The 24837-nt window shown below is 35.2% G+C and overlaps 4 protein-coding genes across 6 annotated transcripts; 2 read left to right on the top strand and 2 right to left on the bottom strand.

Moving 5' to 3' along the window:
• Positions 1 to 9354: 9354 nt before the first annotated feature.
• LAP3 (Calcium-dependent phosphotriesterase superfamily protein) lies at positions 9355 to 12766 on the top strand. Its single transcript, XM_089618344.1, has 4 exons — positions 9355 to 9731; positions 10869 to 11153; positions 11254 to 11421; positions 12367 to 12766. Exons 1-4 carry the CDS (start codon positions 9355 to 9357, stop codon positions 12764 to 12766), a joined length of 1230 nt encoding a protein of 409 aa, XP_089474470.1.
• A 1664-nt stretch (positions 12767 to 14430) lies between these two features.
• LOC149394481 (uncharacterized) lies at positions 14431 to 16311 on the top strand. The gene is made up of 2 exons (XM_089618343.1): positions 14431 to 14491; positions 15965 to 16311. Exons 1-2 carry the CDS (start codon positions 14431 to 14433, stop codon positions 16309 to 16311), a joined length of 408 nt encoding a protein of 135 aa, XP_089474469.1.
• A 728-nt stretch (positions 16312 to 17039) lies between these two features.
• On the bottom strand, positions 17040 to 21836 carry LOC149394480 (yacP-like NYN domain protein). 3 transcript variants are annotated; one of them, XM_089618429.1, is made up of 10 exons: positions 21476 to 21836; positions 21330 to 21404; positions 21105 to 21232; positions 19862 to 20022; positions 19641 to 19710; positions 19130 to 19187; positions 18386 to 18491; positions 17843 to 17881; positions 17504 to 17550; positions 17040 to 17379 (listed from the first exon to the last, which is right to left on the bottom strand). In XM_089618429.1, exons 1-10 carry the CDS (start codon positions 21626 to 21628, stop codon positions 17344 to 17346), a joined length of 873 nt encoding a protein of 290 aa, XP_089474555.1. In that variant the 5' UTR covers positions 21629 to 21836; the 3' UTR covers positions 17040 to 17343. The 3 variants fall into 3 exon arrangements, with proteins under 3 accessions (XP_089474555.1, XP_089474554.1, XP_089474553.1); XM_089618428.1 differs by having other exon boundaries at positions 17042 to 17379; positions 18386 to 18469; positions 19133 to 19187; positions 21330 to 21401; positions 21476 to 21834; XM_089618427.1 differs by having other exon boundaries at positions 17043 to 17379; positions 18386 to 18469; positions 19133 to 19187; positions 21476 to 21834.
• Positions 21837 to 22061: 225 nt separating this feature from the next.
• On the bottom strand, positions 22062 to 24451 carry FTA (farnesyltransferase A). Its single transcript, XM_089616383.1, has 5 exons — positions 24131 to 24451; positions 23890 to 23999; positions 23508 to 23628; positions 23313 to 23408; positions 22062 to 22760 (listed from the first exon to the last, which is right to left on the bottom strand). Exons 1-5 carry the CDS (start codon positions 24365 to 24367, stop codon positions 22284 to 22286), a joined length of 1041 nt encoding a protein of 346 aa, XP_089472509.1. The 5' UTR covers positions 24368 to 24451; the 3' UTR covers positions 22062 to 22283.
• Positions 24452 to 24837: the final 386 nt, after the last annotated feature.

The raw sequence follows: 24837 nt of genomic DNA, 5'->3' as shown, positions 1-24837 counted from the left end.
GGGTTCATCGATGGTACGATCGTGAAGCCAGAAGATCCAGATCTCCTACGCCTATGGAGCAGAAATAATTCCACCATCATCGCCTGGATCATGAACTCTGTATCCAAGGAAATAGCTGCGAGCATCCTGTTTGGAGGAACAGCTAAAGACATCTGGCAAGACCTCAAAGATCGCTTTCAACAGTCCAATGGACCGCGGATCTTTCAGCTGAGGAGAGAGTATGTGAATCTTTCTCAAGAACAGAACACCATTGGAGTCTACTTTACCAGATTGAAGTCAGTTCATCAAGATCTTTGTGACTTCAAACCGGAATGCATTTGTCCATGCAATTGTGGTGGAAAAGCCAAGATCAACGAGTTTGAGGAGTCAGAATATGTCATGCAATTCCTTATGGGACTCAACGATTCATACACCCATGCTCGAGGTCAGGTATTACTTATGGACCCTATTCCTCAGATCAGCAAAGTCTATGCTATGTTATCTCAGGAGGAGACACAAAGGACCGTTGGATTGGTCTCCAATGGTGCCAATGATCAGTCAAATTCTCTGGCAATGGCGGCGCGTAAAGATCAGAAGAAATTCAAGGGCAAAGAAAAACCTACCTGTACTCATTGCAAATTGGTTGGACACACAGTTGACAAGTGTTACAAGATCCATGGATATCCTCCCGGTTACAAGTTTAAGTCCAAGAATCAAGTCAACACTGTGGAAGGATCGAGCAATGGTGGCGCACCTGACAACTCTGCATCAACCAACCTCTCCATTGAGCAGATTCACCAGCTGATTCACCACCTATCGAACCAGCTGTCATCATCTGCTGCACCTACCACCAACGGTGAAGTCAACATGACTTCATTCCAAGGTTTATACGGTTTGGTTAATCTTACTCAGAATATGAATTTAGATAATGAGTCTTGGATTCTGGATTCAGGTGCTTCAAAGCACATTTGTGCCAAGAAACACCTCTTCTCAGAACTCAAACCATTATATAATTCAACTGTGACTCTCCCTAATTTTACTGTGATACCTGTCAATTTTATAGGTTCTGTCAGGCTAAGTTCTGATTTTATTATTCACAATGTGTTATTTGTTCCCACATTCAAATTCAATTTGTTATCTATCAAGGCCTTAATCAGGGATTCTAACTTGACAGTCTCATTTTCAAATGATGGTTTTCTTATTCAGGATTCCAGGGACTTGAGGACGATTGGCAAGGGTAAGGGTACTCAAGACCTGTACATCCTGACAAAGGAGAACTTCATCAGTAACAACACAGCCTTTGTGAATAAAGTGACTGCAAAAGTATGGCATCAACGACTAGGACACTTATCCTCTAAGTGTCTGAATTCTCTTAGTCATCGGTTAGACTTTTCTAAACATGACATTGATAAGAATCCTTGTTGTATTTGTCATCTTGCCAAACAGCACAGATTGCCTTTTAATTCTGAGAACAATTTTTCAGATTCTTGTTTTGATCTTGTCCATTGTGATATCTGGGGCCCATACAAAATTGCATCTCGTTTAGGCCATAGATTCTTTTTGACTTTGGTGGATGACTGTTCCAGATTTTGTTGGATTTTTCTTTTAAGACAAAAATCTGATGTTCATAAAATTGTTCCTGACTTTTGTGCCTATGTTCAAAACCATTTTGGTGTTACTATTAAGAAATTTCGATCTGACAATGCACATGAATTAGTGTTTACAGATTTTTTTGCCAAGCAAGGAATTATTCATCAATTTTCTTGTGTAGAGACTCCACAACAGAATTCTGTTGTGGAGAGAAAACACCAACATTTGCTCAATGTGGCTAGAGCCCTTCTTTTCCAATCACATGTACCTATCAAGTTTTGGGGTGATTGTGTGCTTACAGCCACTTACATCATCAACCGAATCCCTTCTCCTGTCTTGGGGAACAAGAGCCCTTATGAGCTTTTGTACAAAAAGGTAGTGAGTTATCAACACATGAGAAGTTTTGGCTGTTTATGCTTTGCTTCTACTCTCAAGGCTCATAGGACAAAGTTTGATCCTAGAGCAAGGAAGTGTGTCTTATTGGGATATCCCCAAGGTGTCAAAGGTTACAGGCTTTTTGACCTTAAAACTAAGGAAGTATTCCTGTCCAGAGATGTGATTTTTCATGAAAATGTATTCCCTTTTCATGAAAATGGTAATACTGATGTGGACAGTGATCCTTTTGAACATGAACCAATTCCTGTTCTTATTCCCAATCCTATTCCTGTCCCTGGTTCAGGGGATAGTAGTATGATTCATCATTCTAATGAAGCAAGTCCTGATCTTCTTCATGATCAAGAAATTCCTGATATTCCTTCAGAAGATACTCAGCAGGATAAGATCTTGAGAAGGTCTACTAGACAAAGTTTACCTCCCAACTATCTACAAGAGTATCATTGTAACCTCATCAAATCAGGTGGTTTCTATTCATCAAAACACACTCTTGATAAGGTCCTCAATTATGAGAATTTGTCATCTTCTTTTAGAGATTTTGTTTTGTCTGTTACAGTCAATCAAGCCCCACAGTTCTTCCACATAGCTGTAAAGGCCAAGGAATGGAGAGATGCAATGGCTGAAGAAATTGAGGCCATGCACCACAATAAGACCTGGACTGTGGTGCCTCTACCAAGTGGTAAAACTCCAATAGGATGCAGGTGGATCTACACCAACAAAATGCATTCTGATGGCACCTTAGCAAGGAGAAAGGCCCGGCTTGTTGCAAAGGGCTTTACTCAAAAACAGGGAGTTGATTATTTAGATACCTTTTCTCCTGTGGCTAAGCTTGTTTCAGTCAAAATTTTGCTCAGTTTAGCTGCTACACAAAACTGGTTTTTATCCCAATTAGACATTAGCAATGCTTTTCTAAATGGTGACTTATATGAAGAAGTATACATGGAATTGCCTATGGGATATACTGTTCAGGAGGAGTTTAAACATTCTAATGCCAAATTGGTTTGCAGATTACACAAATCCATTTATGGGTTGAAGCAAGCTTCAAGGCAGTGGAACCTCAAATTCACTGAGTCAGTTTTAAAAGCAGGTTTCACACAATCCAGGTGTGATTACTCTATGTATACCCGGGGTCATGGTGATAATTTTGTAGTCATTTTGCTGTATGTAGATGACATCATCATTGCAGGTCCAAACAGTGAGATTATTTCTAGTGTAAAGGGCTTCCTCAATTCCACTTTCAGATTGAAAGATTTAGGGGATTTAAAGTATTTTCTTGGTTTAGAGATTGCTAGATCTAAATCTGGTATTGTCTTGAACCAGAGACAATATGCTTTGCAGATATTAGAAGATTCTGGTTTTAGTGAGTCCAAGGCCGTCAAAACCCCCATGGATCCTAAGATTCATCTCAGTATGGAAGATGGTGACCTTTTGGAGGATCCTACTGCTTATAGAAGACTTGTTGGAAGACTTTTGTATCTAACTATAACTAGACCTGATATTACTTTTGCTGTTCACTCTCTTAGTCAATTTGTGCAGGCTCCGAGGAATCAACACCTACAATCTGCTCATCATTTGCTGCGATATGTGAAGTCCAATCCAGGACTTGGATTGTTTTATCCCTCTAACACTTCTACTCAGATTAGAGCTTTCTCTGATGCAGACTGGGCTACATGCTCAGATACAAGAAGGTCCATAACAGGGTTTTGTGTTTTTGTAGGGGATGCTTTGGTAGCTTGGAAGTCCAAGAAACAAACTACTGTTTCAAGAAGCTCAGCTGAAGCAGAATATCGGGCGCTTGCAGCTACAATGAGTGAAGTGGTTTGGATTCAGCAGTTGATGAAGGATTTCCAGATTCAGCAGAAGAACTCGGCTGTTATATATTGTGACAATCAGGCTGCTTTGCATATAGCCTCGAATCCAATATATCACGAGAGGACAAAGCACATTGAGATTGATCTACACTTTGTTAGAGAACATCTTCAACGTGGCTTAGTCAAGTTACTCCCTATTCGGACTCAGCACCAAGTTGCAGATGCTTTCACCAAACCTTTGGCCTCACCGGCACTGCAACATCTGACTTCCAAGATGAACTTGAAGAACATTTTCAGTTCACCTTGAGGAGGAGTATTGGAGCTTAGCAGTTAGAATATGGTTGAGTTGTGTTGTTTGTATAAAGCTTTAGGCTTATTAAGTGTTTGTCGTTTTTATTATTTCCTTTAGTATAAAATGACTTGTCGTTTGTTTGACATTGGCTGTATAAAAAGGATCTCTGTGATTCTCGAAGTAATACAAGATTCAAATTTCTGTTATTCTCTTCTTCTCTGTTTTCTCTTCTTGATTCGAGTTCTCAAAATCAATACATTCATATCTATTAGTTTAAAATATATATATTTTGTGTTGTTAATCCACTTCAAATTGTTTGAAATTTGTTCCTTGAGTCTACTTTTTGTTGTTTAAATAATATTAGACTACTATGTGTCTACTTTGGTTATGAAAAATTACCATTGTGTCTACTTTGATCATATAGATGTCACTAGTACAAAATATAGCATCAGGTGCGACTTTTTTCGCACCTGAAAGTGCAAAAGTCGCACCTGAAAGTACTTTCAGGTGCGACTTTAGATGCGACAAAGTCGCACCCGAAAGTCCGCACCTGATAGTCCTCTTGACTATCAGGTGCGACTAGTCGCACCTGATGCTCTTTATCTTTTTTTAAAAAAATTAATATGCTGATTATATATTACAATATATAATCAGCATATTAAAACTAAAATTTGAAGAACCATATCGGGTTCCATATTAAAACTACAATTATAATTAACATAAACTAATCAAAATTAAATTAAAAAAACTAATCAAAATTAAATTACTAACTATCTAATTAACATTTACAATTATTAACATATATTAACTTACATATTTCACATTAATACACTAATATATATTTATCAACCTAACTAACCTAGCTAACTAACTAATATATGATTATATAAAAAAAAAACTAATATATACACTAACCTAGGACGGCCGGCCGGAGACTCGGGGACAGCGGCTCGGTGGCTGGGACTCGGAGGCAGCGGGGCCGGGGCTGAGCGCACGGCGAGTGTCACGGCCAATGAATCATAGCAAAATCACAAACTCATTTCAGCCAAGTCAAAAGAATTCCCGACAGCTTGACCCACTAGCGCTTAAGCCATCATAACTCGAGCTACAAAACTTGAAATCGATTGATTCTAGTGGAAAATGAAAGTAGACTCATGTAGCTTTCTAACGAGATATTACAATAATATATATGACAAGAATAGCTATCTCAAAAACAGCCCGTAATTCGCTGTTACAATTCTGGAAATCCCGTTTTACTGCTGCGAAACACAAACTTTGGAAATTCATAACTCATTCAATACTCAATGAATTTACATGTTCTTGGTCATTTTAGAAAGCTCATACAGTCTACTATCCATGAAAAATATCCAAAAATAAGAACTCAGGTCATACAGGTCTGTCCACGTCGATTTATATAACCTCTCATATTAAAAAAAAAAACGTCAATTTCCTAACTCATCACATGACTTCTCAGATTCTAGGTTTCAATTCACGGCCAAAACAATAAACTCATATCATTTCAGCCCAAAACACACAACAAAATGCTTAATCATTTTCAGCCAAAATACACAACCCGCACTCTCGGCCAAAACCAAACCAACAGAGACCAAAAACACAAAACCAACAACGTGACCCAACACCATCAACATAGACTCAGCAAGCTCAACATTTACAAGAATTCAGATTCCATATCCAACTTTCTGCCAAACGAGCTCAACCAAGTCACCTTATCGGTCAACACAGAGGCAATGAGAAAAAATTCCAACAACCAATTTAATCCATAACTAAGAATCATCATCGAATCCAAAACTCAAACAACCCAACGAGCAAAATTTAGACATAAACGAGAGATTTAAACCGGATTTCACAAAAGCCCCAAATCTTTAAATCTGAAACCCTAGAAATTGGGTTCGTGGTTGTACCTTTGTTCATTTTGAGTCTCGGTCGGAGATATTCGTCGCCCTCTTCTTCCCCACGGTTGCCTTGCGCCTCCGCGAGATCTCAACTCCGCCACCGCCAAAATTCCTCGCCGCCACTCCTTCCTCTTCTTCTTCTCTCGGCCTGAAGCGCGCGGTGGAGGATGGGTCACGGCGGCCACGGCGAGCTCGCGGCGGTGGCGCTCTGCTCGGTTGGGACGCGCGCGCGGTGGAGCTCCCGGCGACGTCTCTTCTCGGCTCCCTCTCTCTCTTTCCCTTTCTCTCTTCTTTCTTCTCTTTCTCTTTCCCGTTTCATTTCTTTTTTTTTTTAATTTATTTCTCATTTTAAAACTGAATGAAAAAAATGAGGGGAAGAATTGGCCCGCTTAAAAAATTTTAACAATCAGGTGCGACTTTGTCGCACCTGAAAGTTTTTTTAACAATCAGGTGCGACTTTGTCGCACCTGATACTCAAAAGAAAAAAAAAAATTAGCGAAAGTTTTTGGACTTCTGGTTGACAATCTGATGCGACTAGTCGCACCAGAAAGTCATTTAGATGCGACTTTTAGGTGCGACTAGTCGCACCTGATAGTCATGCGCATCAGAAAACCATATTTGTAGTAGTGTGTAGAGAGAGAGAGAGAGAGAGAGAGAGAGAGAGAGAGAGAGAGATGTCCAAAATCTAGCTAGAACTCCTAGCATAACTCTTTTAATGCAATATATATATATATATATATATATATATATATTCAATATTCAGCAATAGTCCACCAAATTGTTTAAAAAAAAATTTCAAGAGAAATGAGTACTTATGAACTAGATAATTCACCAAAAACTTGAGAATTCAGTCATTCCCAATTCAAAGAAATTAGTTCTCAATTTAGAATTCACCAAAAAATACATAATCATATCTGTTATTTCAAAATCAAATGTTCTTTTGTCATAGTAATCTTTGTATTTAGTATTAGCTTTTATATCACTAACTGAAATGGTCTTTCTATTTTATTCATTAGATTCTGTTAATTATCATAATATTTTATTAAGAACTATTACAAATATGTTTTGTAAAAAAGACATGAATGCCCATCAAGCATCGTATGCAATCTTGCATTGTATGCAATCTTGTTTGTTCTAGTAGTACTGTACTCATCATAGAGAGTCTGTCAATCAACTCTTTTTTAGTACGAAATATCATATCTTCTTCCAAGTCTTCAATATTGTTTTCTGGAATAACCAGAAATGGAGATTATGCTTCTCCTTTTGTTGAAAATTCATCTTCTTCCATCTTAGGACTCTCATCTCTCCCCTATCTCTTTGTTTCAGCTTTATCTTCATTTGAGATGTTGTATCGTTTTCCACGATTAAAGCACAATTCTTGTACTGTGCATTGTTCTTCAGAAGGTACATCAAGACTTCAAGATTGTCGTCATTTTCAATCATCATTCCTCTTAAGCCCTTATACTCTGTGTTAAATGATACTTTTAATTCGGCTTTGTTGTCATTGAAAACTTCCTTGGATAATTTTGTAATGAGCTCAATGTAACTCATGTCTTGACTCAAGCACCATCTTTGCATTGTTGTTGGTGTATATGTAATCAGCATCCCAAATTCCACCATATTTTACAGCAATTGGGATATTTTCCGTTATCAAAATTAACCCTGCAAATATACATATATTATACATCATCGAATATATTCTAAGCGTAATAATTTTTTATCTGTGATTATACAATATCTGTAATAAATAAGAACTGCAAATTTTTATTTTATTTGTAATTTGTTATGTGAGTTTACTTTTAGCTGTGTTTATGATGAATTGAATTTTTTTTTGGTATGCAAATCTACATTTTATTTAGAAATGCGTCACTGTCAGTCTACCCTGAATATTCTAAGAATACAAATAGTTTGTGTTGCTGAATGAATCAACTCATTGTGATATCATGCAATTGTAAACTTCGTTTTAGTGCAATGTGATACCCAAAATTCACTATGAGTTTACTTTGAATCTATTGAACTTTGTACTGTGAATCTACTTTATTTTCACTATGAGACTAGTAATATTATTCTTACTGTAAATACGTTTGTGTGTAAAAATAATGAAATTCGAGTAGGCAATACATGTGATCAATGTTGATGACGAAGAATTGCTGAGGAAAATCATCTGAATAATCACTGTGAAAGAAGAAAAAGGAATTGCTGAGAAAATTCACCGGAATAATTACAATTTTTTTAGTTGAAAAGCAAAACCTACGAATCTTCATTTTTTTCATTCTAAAATATTGAATCATATAGCAGAACAAAAACCTAATTTTCAAATTCAGTTTCCAGAAACAAGTAATCAATATTCGAACCTGAAAAATTTGGCTTTGGCAGTGAAAGTATTCGAGGAGAGACTTCAAATTTTCACATGTCTACTTCATCCTTCGATTTCGATCGGCGAGCGAAGACGAGGAGCCGAGAACACTGATTTTGGCCAGAGATTCTTCGCCGTTCTACATTGACCTTCGATTTCGAACGCCAAGTGAAGAATAGGGAGCGGAGAACATGTTTTTGGACCGGAAAATCTTCGCCGTTCGACCTGGACCTTCGGTTTCGAACGGCGATTTCGACTCAGAACGCTTCAGATTTCGGAAGGAGAATCTGCACTGTTCTTCTTCGCGAGTGTTTCGTAGAACGATTTTTGGTTGTTTTAAGTAAGGGTATTTTAGTCCAATAATAGGTAAAAGTGACTTATTTGCAACACGTTATTTGGAGGTGACATAGCTGCAATTTTGTCTATAAGAAATGACTTTTGTGCAAATCACTCTTTTAATGAGGTATTGTAAAAATTCAGAAGGCATGGAGTAACTAATAAAAAGATTAAATGATGAGAGAGAGTAATTTAAAATTTGCACATGTGACACGAATGTAAATACGTAACACAAATGCAATTTTGACAACTTTGTGACATAAATGCAAAAAACCGACGAATTTGTGACATGGGATTTCCCCTGTGATTTTGGGCGAGCCATTTTTGGGCTGACGAGGGTTTAAACCTTTTTGAGTACCATCAGTTTGGGCTGGGCATTGAATCCTGGGCCGAAAACTACACAAAATTTTCAAAACCTTTTTCTTATGGTTGGAGTTTAGGTTTTTTTGCGTTTTTGTCAAGGTTATAATTATTTAACTATCTCTCAGTTCCAACCATAAGAAAAAAACGCAAAAGACCCAGGCCAACAGATCAAAACCTAAACTCCAACCACATTCTATATATCACCATCACATATATTGCATGCAATCATCAACCTTCTAACACCACTAAGTCCTTTCCACCATATTTATTCGATCTCTTCTCTTTAACCAAGAACATATATTGCAATAAATTAATACTATGATGGAGAAGAAACCCCAACTAAAACTAAAAGATGATGGCTTTTTGCTGAACCCATTTGTGTACGTACTAGTTGTGGTGTTGGGCTTGGTTATAATGGACCCTTTGCAAATGGGTCCTTTGGGAGGGCGCGAGTTTAGGCCCGTTAAGCACACGATCGCGCCGTACAAGCAAGTCATGGATAGTTGGCCCAAAGACAATCTTAGCCGGCTAGGGCTTCTTGGGAAACTCGAGTTCGAGGGTCAAGTGTTTGGGCCCGAGTCTTTGGAGTTTGATGGGCTCGGCCGAGGCCCATATGCTGGCTTGGCCGATGGCCGAGTTGTGAGATGGATGGGAAAAGATTTGGGGTGGCACACTTTTGCTCTAGTCACCCCTACTTGGTAACTCCTTTTTTTTTTACATAAAATTAAGAAAATAGCTCATTTAAACGTTTGACATTGTTAAATAGCCAACGTTTGTTAAATCTTAGGTAAATAACTATTTTCAGACGTATTTTTTTTTTTACATAAAATTAAGAAAATAGCTCATTTAAACGTTTGACATTGTTAAATAGCCAACGTTTGTTAAATCTTAGGTGAATAACCATTTTCAGACGTAAATTTTTTTTTCTTCATAAAATTAAGAAAATAGCTCATTTAAACGTTTGACATTGTTAAATAGCCAATATTTGGTAAATCTTAGGTAAATAACCATTTTCAGACATAAATTATAGATAAATAGTCAACGTTTGATATATGAAAGTTGACTATTTATCTAAGATTTATGTCTGAAAGTGAATATTTACTTAAGATTTACTGAACGTTTACTATTTAGCAATGTCAAACGTTTAAGTTTACTATTTTTTTAATGGATCATTTTTTTTACTCCGATGTATATTCTAATTATGAATGCTTATGACACTTTGGTATTACCTTTTTTTCTTTATTATCATCGGCATCCTTAATAGTAGCGCGCGGAGCTAGGATTTACAGCTAGACGATGCAAATTTTATCAAATAAAAATGAATTTAAAATAATTAAGCGGCATATTTGAAACAAAATTATTCAGAATGGGCAAATATATTTTTAAAAAAATCGTAAAATTTTAGGGTAAAATATATGAAGTAAGAACTAGGAGTTAAAAAATTCATTCTTAAAAGTTAAAACTACTAGGCTGTAATAGAAAGTTTGCATCTTAGGTAAAGAAGTAGACCCTTACACTCACATAAAAAATTATCATGGGTTCGAGTCACAACAATTAAGGAGAAAAAAAATTATAGTATAATCCCTTGTGTTTTATTAGTATGAAAGAGGTGAAAACTTGTCAAAATGTAATTGGAAGGTCATATATGGTCAATAGCAAATGAAACATATTATTTTTGGGCAACGTGATAATTTTACTTATTTATACTAAAATAAAAATCACCTACACAAGTTGGCTGAAAAGAAAGAAAAAAAGAAGAAGAAAATGTTAAGACTAATACAATTATGCACTAATCTTTAGCTATATGTACTAAACGTTGTGAATGTTGGAAAAAGGTCAGAGAAGGTTTGTGCTAAAGGCAATGACTCAACCACAAAGAAGCAATGGATGGTTGAGAAGAAATGTGGTCGTCCTCTCGGACTAAGGTTCGATAAGCGAAGCGGAGATTTGTACATTGCCGATTCGTATTATGGCCTTCTTGTCGTGGGGCCCGAAGGAGGGATCGCAACTCCTTTGGCGACTCACGTCGATGGGAATCCCATATTATTCGCTAACGATCTCGATATCCACGAGAACGGCTCTATCTTCTTCACGGACACCAGCCAGAGATATAATCGAGCGTGAGAGAAAAATATAATCCGTTTATTTTTTAGTACAGGGGAAAAAGAAAATCGCGATTTTTTTTTATCGTTTATAATAAGCTTGATTTTTTTTGTTCAGGGACCATTTCTTGATTTTGTTGGAAGCGGAATCGACCGGTAGGCTTTTAAGATACGATCCTCCTACGAAGACGACAAACGTTGTTTTAGAAGGATTGGCTTTTCCGAACGGGGTTCAGTTATCTAGTGATCAGACTTTCCTCTTGTTTACCGAGACGACTAACTGCCGGTAAATTATCTAGTACTGAATTTCGACACCTTTAACACTTGTTTGTAAATTTTAGAGGACTCGGATCTAATCAAATTGATAGCTTGTAATTTGAATTGTTGCTTGATGATGCTTCATTTATTTAATTGGAGAGACAGAGATGGAGACACAAATAAACCACATAAAATCAATGATCATTTATAAAGTACCTTTAGAGAACATTTACAATATCAAATACCTTAAACCATCTCCAACCAAACCCTTAAAATAGTAACACTAAATATAATGCAACACTATTCATTACTGAATTTATTTTCTTGTACTTAAATTTTGGTTCAAATTACGTAATTAAAAAAACTATTCCACTCGTTTAATAATTATTTATAAAATTTTATATGTAAAATCAGCTATGTGTTTAATTTACACTAAATATTTCGTATAATTATGAGACAATACTAAGCATCAAAATAAACTATATACATGATTTAATTAAAAATATAATAAATATGTGGGTTTGAGTAAAAATAAGAGATAAAAATAGAATATATAAAAATACAAAAAGTTAGCGATATAAGCCACATAAACATAAGTGTTTGTGTTTTAGCCAATGTTTTGTAAATTTTTTGAAAATAGCCAAAAACTGTTGGAAATATTTCGTAAATAATAACCATATTTACTAGAAATTTACTCTGTATTTTTTGTTATTTTTTTTAGCGTAAATAGATTTATGTGGCTATTTACAAAAAATTAACGAAACGTTGGCTATTTCAAAATTCTAACATTTCATGTGGCTAGATAGCCAATGGACCCATATAAATATATTATAAATAGAGTATGGGTTGTAGATGAGTTACTACTTCATTTCATTTGACATTTTATTCTAAATCTAAAATGGTGTAAAAGAAACGATTTTTTCGGTCAAAGATATGCTCTTAATTACGAACATTGTTTCGGTAATTATCGTAGGCTAATGAAGTATTGGGTGGATGGTCCGAAAACCGGCGTGTTGGAAACCATAGCCAACCTTCCGGGGTTCCCTGATAACGTTAGGATAAACGAGAAAGGGCAATTTTGGGTGGCCATAGATTGTTGTAGAACTCCGATACAAGAGGTGTTGAGTCGAAATCCGTGGATGAGGAGCTTCTATTTTCGATTGCCGGCTCGGATGAGCTTCTTAGCTCGCTTGATAGGCATGGAAATGTACACCGTGATCTCGCTCATCAACGGCGACGGAGACATTCTCGAGGTTCTCGAGGACAGAAACGGAGTGGTTATGAAGCTCGTGAGCGAGGTTAGAGAAGTGGACGGAAAGCTTTGGATCGGAACCGTGGCTCATAATCACATTGCCACTCTCCCTTACTCTTAGATCTCATCATTCTAATGTTTCCTTTGTATTTATATTATTTGTTTGTGACATTGCTTTTAAATTTGTAGTTTTTTTTTCAAGAGGAAGGATGTTTTAATTACTCCTGATAATAGATATTTCAAGCTAGTTTACATGGTCCCTGTGTGAACAATAAGATTTAATTTTGTGAAGTACCTAGAATCAATATTCCAGCAATTGGTGCATTTTAAATTGGGTTATGTAGCTAAATAGTCAATTTAAAGTTATGAATTTACAAAATAATTAAAGTTTGTCTTAATTTAGTGAAATAGTCAAAATGTGCAGTACTCTGATCTCAATTTTTTTTTTTACTCCAAGATTTGAGTAATATTTTTTAAAGTGATAAATTGTTTATAATAATCATCAAAAACATTAATCTTGACTGCCAAATTTTTTTTGAAAACGTAAATACTTTGCTAAAAAGTTGAAACTTTGACTATTTTACTAATCAATAAGTTTCAAATGACTATTTTATACCATTTTTCCTTTTAAATTTGGTGATTCACACTACACTGAATTAATTAGTATTCGTAGAAAACGTCCTAAGATCAAACATATGTTAACTATCTACAATGCATGGGACACTTAATCTTATATATATACGGAGTTTTTTTTGTACATTTAAGATTGTCTAGTGCAAAATGTTATTTTTTTTGTCATCGACGATACGTCTAATTACGGACGAACCTCTTATCGCAGGCCTATATTATCAAGGATATGTTTTCTGATCAGTACGTAGAAAAAATATGCGTGAACCCATTTAAGGCTTTGATTAATAATCTCACACCCATTTTAGGATCTATAGGTAGAGAATACAATGACTCAGTCAAAGGTTTTCTCATTCCCATACATGAAGACCAATAAACAAAGATTCAACCAATATCATGGTTGAACCTAATAATGAAAAAACGCTAGTTTTTAAAAGGAATTAAAATAGTCGCTATATTAAAAGTATTATAAATCTAGCATCCTAAAACCGTTATTTTCATAATTTTCTCAAATAAAATTTGAGGCGCTCTTAGATTTAAACTTCAAATTTGATTATTTTAAGGAAAGTGGCTGTTTAATTAAAGCTCTAAACTACTTCCTTAAAACATTGACATTTTTCATTATTAGGTTATATACTTTAATAACAATAAATTGATAACATATTATTTCTACTTTTATATGTATTCTACTTTGCATTTTAAGTTTAGAACATATATAAAAATAATAATATATAAATTATATTATGCAGCAATTATTCCACGAGTATATCATTTTTCTATCGAAAAAAAAAATTCCGCTCGATTTTCTATGATGCAGTCGATTTTTCTGTATTTTGGAAGTATCAAAACATCATGGAAAAAGGCATTTGAGACCTTGTGCGAAGCTGAAGAAATAAAATTAAATATAAATTAAAAAAAAAAAAGTAAAGCAATTTTCTTGCAAGAAAATCAGACAATTCTGCTGAATATGTTGATACTTTCAGTAAGATGTGATTAATATCATGACACAACAGATGACATAAGTAGATAAATCATGTTAATGAGCCTGTCTAAATCAAGAATATCAAGTTGTATATATATGATTTAATCAGCCATTCCCGTATTTCACAAAACAATAATTCTGTTTTATTATTACTAATTATTCGACATATGATCAACATGAAGTACTACGTTGCTACCGTTTTAGCTCTCTGCATGCTTTTCCTCGCAACGAGTCACGGTATAGATATGTGTATATAAGTTTTTTTTTGTCTAATATATGTTCGTATATATATATATTTTAAAACAACTATTTCTATCGATTTCAAATTTTTGTTTTGGTAATTAAGTTAACTAGAGCAATGATACAAGGAAGAAGTTGAGTTTTATATGTATTAGTTATCTCATATATACCTTAACTTAATTTGAGTGGTTTTCCTATTCTTTCAGTTTTGTTTTGGTAATAAATATCCATGAAAATAATAAAGTTATCTGTTTTTGATCTCTTGGCATATATTAGCAGAAAAACATTGTGGAAAAATAAAAGTCGAGTTGTAGAATATGAATATTATAGATGCACTATGGACCATGGTGATGGAATTGTATCATATCTGAAGTAAATTTAATTTATAGATTACTTCTATTATTTATTTGCATACAAATTTAAATTACAAAATAAATAAAAAATAACCGTACATTTGTTGTTACTTAATTCACCTGTAATTTTAATAGATATTTAAAAAATAATGTAGTATCATATCTGAAGTAAATACATTAATTTATAGATTCCTTCTATGATTTTCTCTGCAAAAAAATTAATTCATACATTTGTCGTAATTCAATTAACCTGTAATTTCAATAAATAATGAAAATAACGTATTGAACTAATTTATAGCTTACTTCTATGATTTTCTTAAACATCCATCCGCATAAAGATACAAGTTTTACAAAATAAAATAAAATTTGGAATAAATTGTCACTTAAATTCACCTACAGTAATTTTTTTTTTTTAAATAATCTGTTTATCTTTCAAAACACCTCGTGTCAAATGTCACATATATACAGTAAATTACTAGGAAAACCTATAATAATTTGTTACTTAATATATGTCATACATATATATTTTTTTAACTTAATTCACCTACACTAATTCTTAAGGTCAAGTGGCTATTTAGCTGTATGAAACGTTATAAATTTTGAAATAGCCAACGTTTCGTTAATTTTTTGTAAATAACCAAAAACACAGAGTATATTTCTAGTAAATGGGGCTATTTACGAAACATTCACGAATTTTTTTTGGCTATATACGAAAAATTTACAAAACGTTGGCTAAAACACAAACGCTTAAGTTTATGTTGCTTATATAGCTAAAATTTTGGTATAATATAAAAAATATGTATATCTTTCAAAATATATACCTCATGTCAGTGACGGAGCAAGGATTTTAATCAAAAGGGGGCAAATTTGATAAATATTTTTTAGGAGGGGCATTATTAAAAAAAACTTACAAATTTGGGTAAAAAACATAATTATTAGTAAAATTTAGGGGTAAAATTATAAAATAGTATAAAAATTTGGGACTAAAAAAATAATTTTCAAAAATTGAGGGGGGGCATTGGCCCACCCTGGCCCCCACCTGGCTCCGTCACTGGCTCGTGTCAAATTATAATGTCATATATGTATATATAATTAATTGATGGCCATATATATATAGGAGGAGGAAGAAGAAGTGATAATGAGAAGGAGATTAAGGATAAGAAATCATGGAATGTGTGCAAAGGAATGAAAATTCACAACGCGCCGTTCAGTTGTCGACAGCCGGAGTGCAGCCAGCTCTGCGCCAATCTCCAAGTCAACATTTCAAGCTTCGGAAGCTGCCGTAACGAAGTTTGCCAATGCCTCTTTGCTTGCTCTTCCAACCATAATCACATTAATAATGTCAATCATAATAATATTAATAATAATAATAATATTTCCGGAGCATTATCGCAAGTACTATATTTACCCTCCTCGTCGTCGTCGTCTCCGTCGGATTCTTCTTCTTCTTCTTCTTCGCCTTGAGTGGTCTTAGGTCTTTGCAACAATAAGGTGTTGGTGGTGATTGAAACCAAAGCTAGCTAGTAGTTTTATAGTTTCTTTTAATAAGTAGTTGTTTTTATCTCATCTTATATTGTAGTTTTTTCTACTTGATGTCATTTTGCAATGAATTAGCTAGTAGGGGTTTTTATTTTTCGTTGTGTCGGTGGAAGCGATGGCAAAAATAAGAATAATGAATGATTTTTCTTTTTTGTTGCGCCATTTTCTATTTTAATTTTTGAAATTTATTTTATTATTGCTGAATTTGCACCGAGTACAGATTTTTTTTATTTTTTATTTTTTGGAAAAACACCGAATCTCAGGGCAGGAATTCTGGGCGAAATTTTAAAATTAGGCCTTTCTATTAATGGAAAAAGTAGAGGATACGATAATAATAGTAGTTCAAAATGTCTACAAAATGTAAAAATTATTTGATTTATTTATTTATTTATTTTTTCTATTGCAGTAATATGTTTCATTGATTTTTTTTTATAAAAATAATAGTATATTTTAGAAGATTTATAACAATCATCGTTTAGAAATGTTATTTGTAAACATTATATCCGTAGGGATTAAAAAACATATATCCTTTATTATAAAAAAAAATTAGGTAATAAGCCAACTAAAATGTATGAGATTGTTATATACGTTTCGTAAATCTCAGGTAAATAGCCACAAACATGACGTGACATTCCTAGTTTGCCATCTCATTGAGATAAAATGGTGAAGTATTTACATCAATTTACGCGTGTAAGTACATGGACGTGACTATTTACCTAAGATTTACGAAACGTTGGCTATATAACAATGTAAAACTGTAAATATAGTTATATGTCTAATGGACCCATTTTTTTAAAAATTAACTTGTTGCAGATCAGTGTCCAATACTGTTTAGCGAGTTATGTTCTGTGCAATGTAAGGTAATGAGGTCAAAGTAGTTTCAAATTCTACTTCTTTTCGGACTCGGAAAGCTTCTTCTTCAGATCTTGGAGGGCATCTACTACCTCTGAATCAAGATTATGCTTCAAAAGTTTGCCTTGAAAAGAATTTGACCTGAAACGCCATGATAAAATAAAATAAAAAATTTATATAAACCTAAGAATATCTCGGGGACAAAGACCGTGAGAAACCAACTGCACAAGAGCTTCAAGCTACTAGAAGGTTCTGAGTAACACACCCATGTTCTCGAAGCAGAGTCTCGACCTCCTTTTTCGAGGCTTTGATCTGTTTAAGAGTTTCACAAAAGAAATAGTTAACATTTCTGAAAAATTGTTGACACAAACTTTAATAACAGAGATGAAATTTAGACCAAAAGTTCTTGTTAACAGTACTCTTTATCCTTTCAATTCCATTATAGATTTAATACAAACAAGAAGTTGATTCTTCAAGTGTAGTATTCGGACATTCAAATTATTAAGAAACCACAAGCAGAAATGCATTTTGCAAAATAATATTATTGTGTCAGCAAAGTTTATATACATAAAAATGAAAGAAATCAAACTATTGAAAGGCTCACCTCGGAAAGTAATGCTTTGCAACTCCAAACAAAGGCACCCTGAATATACGTCGCAAAAAAAAAATAAAAATAAAAATAAATAATCTCATTCGGGATTCAATAATCAAATATATTTAGCTAACACCATATGTTTATGTTAGGACTGTAAGGGTAGCATTGTAATTACATATTAATAGTTAGTTAAGCCGTTTACGTATTATAAATAAGAGGTGAAAGGAAAGAAAAAGGGGATCAGAAAAGTACTGGAAAGATTTGGTTAGGAAGTTAGTTCAATTTGGAGAGCACGGACCTCTCGAAAGTCCGATATCTCATTGTAATAGTTTCATTCCTATTCGAAACAATAAAAGAAATATCTCGGGGCATATCAGTTTAGAATTCAAATATCTGAAAAATTTTCACTGGAAGAGAAAACAGAAGAAAACATTCCTAGACCTAGAGAAGAGAAATCATGAAATGCAGTCTTCAATAAACCAAAACAAAAAACACAATATTTGACAGAACCACACAAAATAAATAAATAAATGAAATATTAAAGAAACGTACTGCTCCGTGGGCCGCGTGCTGCTGAATGCGGTCGGAGGTGACAACCCAAACTCTCGGGCAACCGTCCTCCCTCAACGCCACCACCTACACGTGCGTAAAATATTATGATCTAATAAAAAAAATGAAGCTTTATTTTAGCTCATGTAGCAAATGGAAATAAACGCAAAAAGGCGCTCTGTAGAGACTCATTTTATTTATTAAAACTAGGGGTTTAGTCCCTAGGTCCCCCGTCTGACCCTGCAACATTTCGGCTCTGTTTGGAACCCGTAAAATGTGAGGGGAAAAAATGAAAATTAAAACTATGTTGTGTTTGGAAATCATGGAAAATGAGAGAGAAAGAAGAGGGGAATGAGGGATGATATTTTCCACTCGGTTTTCCATGGAAAATGGAATCCGCTCATTAATTGTACATTTTCTCTCTTACTTTCCCTCTCATTTTCCTTTGCTTTCTATATTCCTTTCATCCAAACAGCACAAGGAAAATAGGAGGGATTTCGTTTTCCTTTTCCCTCTTATTTTTCAGCTTCCAAACACAAAATCTCTTAGACGTATCAACAACTCTTAGGTGACAGCTAAATAGTGTTACCAAATTAAGTCCCTAAAGGTGTTCTTACTTCATATGCACTATGCGTTACTCGCATGATAACCCTATTCATTAAAAATTTGAAATTTAATATCTAACTTGAACAAAAGCTTGCGACTTATTGAGTAGATCAGTTTGTAAACTGCTTTTGAGTTAATTCTCACCTCCTTTTCAATCCAAGCATCGGCGCACGTTTCCGCAGAGAAGATTAGATCAATACTGCAGAATATTTGAATTAGTTCCATTAGCAAGTACAACACGCCAAGATATGGGCTTTGTCATTTCTATTTTTCTAGTTATCATCTTCCTACGGGCATACAAAAAGGGTAGTCCTATTATGGAGATAATGATAAGAGTAAATGCAATTCTACCTCTTGTGGAAGTCCTAGCTCACTTAAAATTTACTCGAAGGATCAGATAGTTCGTTAACGAACTTGAAGTCTCTTCGTAGAACGCGAGAGTGTTATCCAAATGACCAAGGGTTGTTTAGTCTATCAACAATATTCGTCGTCATTTCGTAAAAGTATGAACCTTGATATAACTACCTTATCACAACCAACCAACCAAATTATTCACACACTCGGACACTCCCTAAAGTGAAATAAAAACGTAGAAGCAGAAAAAAAAAAAAAAAAAAAAGAATCGAGGAAATTAAGTTCATAAAAATAGTACCCTTCAAAACTTTCCTTGTGTGTTGGGAGTCCAGACATAAGGGCATCAAACACAATTACCACTTTCACTTCTGTAAATGTTTCAAGAACAAAATATCGCTGAGGACTACGGATCAACTCAACCAAGAAAGAATCATGATATTAAACACACAAAAATGTACTAGATTATTTGTCATTCTAAAAAGTTCCGGACCCTATAAGCAAGCTTCGAAGAGAACCAACCTCTCAACATGCTAAACGTTAAAAGTTCTTCGGTCAGCTTTTGGCGAGCTAAGCTTAGGTTTCCACTCATAAAATGTTTCTTCAGCTTCGCCCAATAGCCACAAACATTGTAGCCGTCAACAAGCAATACCGGCACTGCAGCTTCTAGGCCCTGGTCTGTACTGCAAACCAAATTTAGTAAGCAAAAAAAAACTCACTTGGGCCAATATGAGGGAGAGGAAAAAAAAAGAAAAAAAAAAGACCCACTATGCTTCATCGAAATGTTAGATCACGCCTTTGCATTTTAAAGTCTACCGCATAATCATCCCCTCGGTCTTCCTTTTACAGCTAACCTTACTATATTGTTTTTCTTTGTTGAAATTTTTTTTTCCCTTAAATCAAATTTTTTTTCCTCTGAATTTTGTTAATGGCATTTGGAATGTCGATAAAGGGATTTTTTTTTTTTCCTCTTTTGATAGCCGTGGCGTCGACATGACTAAAATGAATCCACGAATCGAACCAGGGACTGATAAAGTCCCAAGAATCACCCTTATACCACTAAACCAAAACCCTTTTCGGAACTGATCACACATTGCAAATTAAAGTTATTCACGTTCATCCCCTCCGTTTTCCGTTTACTTTTTACTTACCTTGCTAAAAATTTATCCCTTAAACGACATTTTGGTCGACTTTTTTACTTCTTAGACTTAAAAAAAAAACACACACACACACACACACATTCTGAATTTTCTCAACAAAATTTGGAATGTGGATAAAGGGATTTGGTGTCCGGGGTAATAACCGCCCTTATACCACTAAACCAAAACCCTTTTTGGTGTTGATCACACCTTGCATTTAAAAGTTGATCACAATCATCCCCTCCATTTTCCGTTTACTTTTGACTTACCTTGCTAGAAATTTATCCCTTAAACGACATTTTGGTCGACTTTTTTACTTCTTAGATTTTAAAAAAAAAAAATACACACATTCTGAATTTTCTCAACAAAATTTGGAATGTGGATAAAGGGATTTTTGTTTTTATTTTGATAACCGTGGTGTCCGGGGTAATAATCGCCCTTATACCACTAAACCAAAACCCTTTTTGGTGTTGATCACACCTTGCATTTAAAAGTTGATCACAATCATCTCCTCCATTTTCCGTTTACTAATCGACATTTTGTTCGACTTTTTTTTTTTTTACATATTAGTACTTTAAACAAAAAAAAAATTAAAAAATTGACACAAGTTGTGAAAAGAGTATTACTAGTAGAGTGCTGTGGTGGGATCACGGTAGTACTCGGTGGGGTCGTCGGGAAGATCTTCCTTCTCCGCCTTCTTCCTTCGGTAGCTTGTGGCGGGCCTCACCGCACCGGATTTTTTCTTTTGGAACTCCTAATCCAATTCATTATATATGCCTAACCCCAATCAGAATTCACCTAAAAAAAAAAAAAGACAAACAAAATGGCCAAAAAAGAGTCCAAGACCCAACCTTCCATAGCTTTAAGAACTGCAAATTCTGCTTCACGTTTGATGTGATTCTCGGAGGGATTGGCTCGGCTCTCTGCTGTTTAATGAAACAAGATAAAGCTGTTAGCTTTGTCAATTTTGGACACGAATTCGTTGAAAAGCACGAACCTTTGGGGAAGAAGGAGATTGAGATGGAGATTGGGGCTTCTTGGGACGACCCATCATGATTACGTGGAATTTGAGCTTGTTGGGATTGCCATATTTACTACGTCTGGGCAATATTACCCATGATGAGGACGGCGGTGACGTCACCGCTTTCATGGACGTTAATCTACTTCTCTTGTTTGTCTATTTCATTTTCTTTTTTGGTTCAGAGAGAAAAAGAGAGTTGTTGAGAGAGATTGTGTGTCTGTGTTTCGTTTGGACGCAAGACAAGTGTGGATGGCAACTTCCCGAGTAAAGTAGGCGTTTTACACTTTCACTCCTCCCAAATTTTTACACTTTTTCACTTCTCCCCATCTATCTATTGAATTAGCTCTTCGTCTCCGAAAAAAAAATAAATAGTTAAATCATTATTTGCCAATACTTTTACGAGTTTTATCAGTACTGCTGGGGTGGGTCCCACCGACTATGAACCAATAAAAATCATCCACATCATCGCTGGTTCAGCTGATACAAGTACAACTTGTGAACATTTCTGATTACGACAAATCAAAGTTCAGCATGAACATTAAATAGCTTAAAAAATGATCCATTGAAAAGCTTAATAGTCATTAGCATCTATCATATTAAAAAAGGTGATGTCAACCAAGCTCATCACAATTAGCTTTCTTAAAGTACAAGAAAACGACCAATAAATTAGAAATCTTACAACAAGATTAACCATATTTTTTCCCCCAGTTAAAGCAGGTCAAGAGTGTTCTTTATAAATTATTAGTCCACCAGAAATTCATAACTAATCGGCCCCGAAGTTTCATCAGATCAAACCCGCTTCGGGAACCTTGCTCTTACGCCAACTCCAATACCGAGCTCTCATCGGGTCCTCGTTTTCCAACACGTCACAAAGTTTTTTCGCCAAATCAGAATCAGTTTCCGCCGAGCCAGAATCTGATTCCGCCGAGCCAGAATCTGATTCCGCCGGACAAGTCATCGCATTCACGGCGTCTCTGAACTCTTGGCCCGCTCGAAACCCGTGGAGAATGAGGTCCAAAAGCATTTTCAGTGCAAACACGCGGTTGTGTTCGGTGCCGAGAACGTTCAAGCACGCAGAGGAAACCCGGGTATCGTTCCCCAACGATGCCAGGTCATCGTCCGGGAAAAGCCCCTGAAGATATTTCCAAGAACTCTCGTTCTCGGGGTGGGCTACGATGGCTTTGACAGCGTAGCTCACTTCAGAATCTCTCATCTCTTTTAGGCCTCCTAAGATCGGAGACGTTGTGACGACGTAAAATCTCTATCACATTGCAAAGATTTCCGTATCAATGACTTTGTAAGAGTGGAAAATCCATAGGCTATAAACAAAATAGCAGAAGGAAAAAAAAAATACATACTCCACATCTCACAGAAATTTGAAAAATTAAAAAGGCCAAGAAAGAAATGGGATTAACCCTATAAAATAGGAGTAACTTAAAAAAAAGTATTTCTCAATGATTATTTACAAAAATAGCTCTTAATTGATTTTATTACGAAAAAAAAGTATTTTTTAAAGCTGTCAATAAACAAAGTTATATGAACCCAAAACAGTAAACAAATTTTTTTATAAGAATTCCGTAACCATCAAGAAATGATCGTTTTTCGTGATAAAAAGTTTCGACAAGTGTTTTTTGCGATAAGTTTTTTAAAAAAAATTACCAGAGGCAATTTCCACTATATAATACATAAATGCCCCTAGCGGACTTGAATATGCAATAATCACAAATCTTCTGAAAAATCTGGGTACGGTACAAAAACTTATAAAAAAACGAAAAAACAAAGCCTAAACGCATTTTTTTTATGTGTTACATACCTGATTCCAAGCAGAGTTATTAAAAATGTCTTCTTTGAGAAGCTCATCGCAGTAACCAAGTTCATCTTCCCACCCTCCTAGTACCCGAAGGACCCACTGAAATTCTCCCACAAAAATTTAACAGTTTCAGATCACCGATCCACTCGGAAATGGTGAGCAAGAAAACGCGATTATGGTATCGGAAAAACACGAAACCTGTCTGTGGGACCACGCGTGATAATGTTTGGCATCCGTTGAGAGGATCTTCCTCGTGAACTCCAATTCGGAGGATTTTGCATTAGGTCCCAATTTCTCGGCAACCCATCGTCTGTGATGCCTGAAAATACCAATCACGGGTTCGATATTTTGAGGTTTTAAAAAAATTAAACATAATTAGGGACTACCAAAAAAATTCCGGTCAAGGTTTAACTAAATAACAATGACCAGTGAGATCAGTGAGGAATTGTACGGACTTCTCTGTTTCGTGCCCTATGTAAAAGACTGGTCTTTAATAAAAAATTGTACGATTGATATGGGGATTTAATTCAGGTGATAAAAGAGTTTACAACACCTAATGAACAGAGTTAGGTCAACTCACCATAGCTGATAATTCTTTGAATTTCCGAAGGAGATAGCTTCAGTGAAATCTAGTTCACCGCACAGATCAACGTCGAGAGCCTCAAGAACTTCACGCCTGAATTGCCAAACCTGTTAAAAAAATAAAAAAAAAATTCCAAAAATTGGAACGACTCAAACTCCTTCGAATTGCAGCCAAAGATTCGAAATCGAATCGGAGAAAAATCGAGAGATTCAGAAACAGAAAGGAAGCGAAAACGAACGGTGTAGTTTCCAGAATTGAGTTTGATGGCTTCGGAGGTGAGAGAGAGTGAGCGATTGGAGAGCTCGCGGGCGTGGAAGACTGCTCGGAAGTAGTCCATGGTCTCGCTGAACTCTTCCTTGTAAGCGATCGGAGCGACGGGGTTTGGACCGTCGTTTTGAGGCAGAGGAGTGACGTCACTCCATTCCGGTCTGTGAGCCAGTGGGATCGTCGTCGGTTTGTCTTCATCGGAATCCATTTCGTCTTCCCAAGCTTCAACTCTACTTTTTCCTCGTTCTCTATTTTTTAATTTCTTTTCTTTTCTAAATTGAAATGACCTGTTGTGGCCTGTGGGGGGTGGTATTCGGATAAATTTCACCGATGTAAAGTTTTTTTTTTTTTTTTTTTTTTTTTTTTTTTTTTTTTTTTTAAGGTTTAAAAATTACTAATTTGTGCTGAAATGATTAATTTCACTAATGTGATTTTTTTTTTTTAACAAACACAAGGCTTTTCATGCATCAAATACCTTTCCAATAAAAAAAGGGCCGATTAAGTATCTAGCCCAAATTGACCACCTCTTTTAAAATTCTAGCTCAACGTACTATTACTTAAATTAGGTAACTAACCAAATCCACTACCAACCAATATTATATTCATATCTTACCTCTCATCAAATACACACCAAAATTTTCGGATCTGACTCCAAATCCTTCAATCCTCCGATATTAC

Source organism: Urtica dioica, chromosome 6 (genome assembly GCF_054948205.1).
Source record: "Urtica dioica subsp. dioica isolate 48M chromosome 6, U.dioica_male_clone48M_v1_H2, whole genome shotgun sequence".
NCBI lineage: Eukaryota > Viridiplantae > Streptophyta > Magnoliopsida > Rosales > Urticaceae > Urtica > Urtica dioica.
This window is presented reverse-complemented; position numbering and strand designations above follow the sequence as displayed.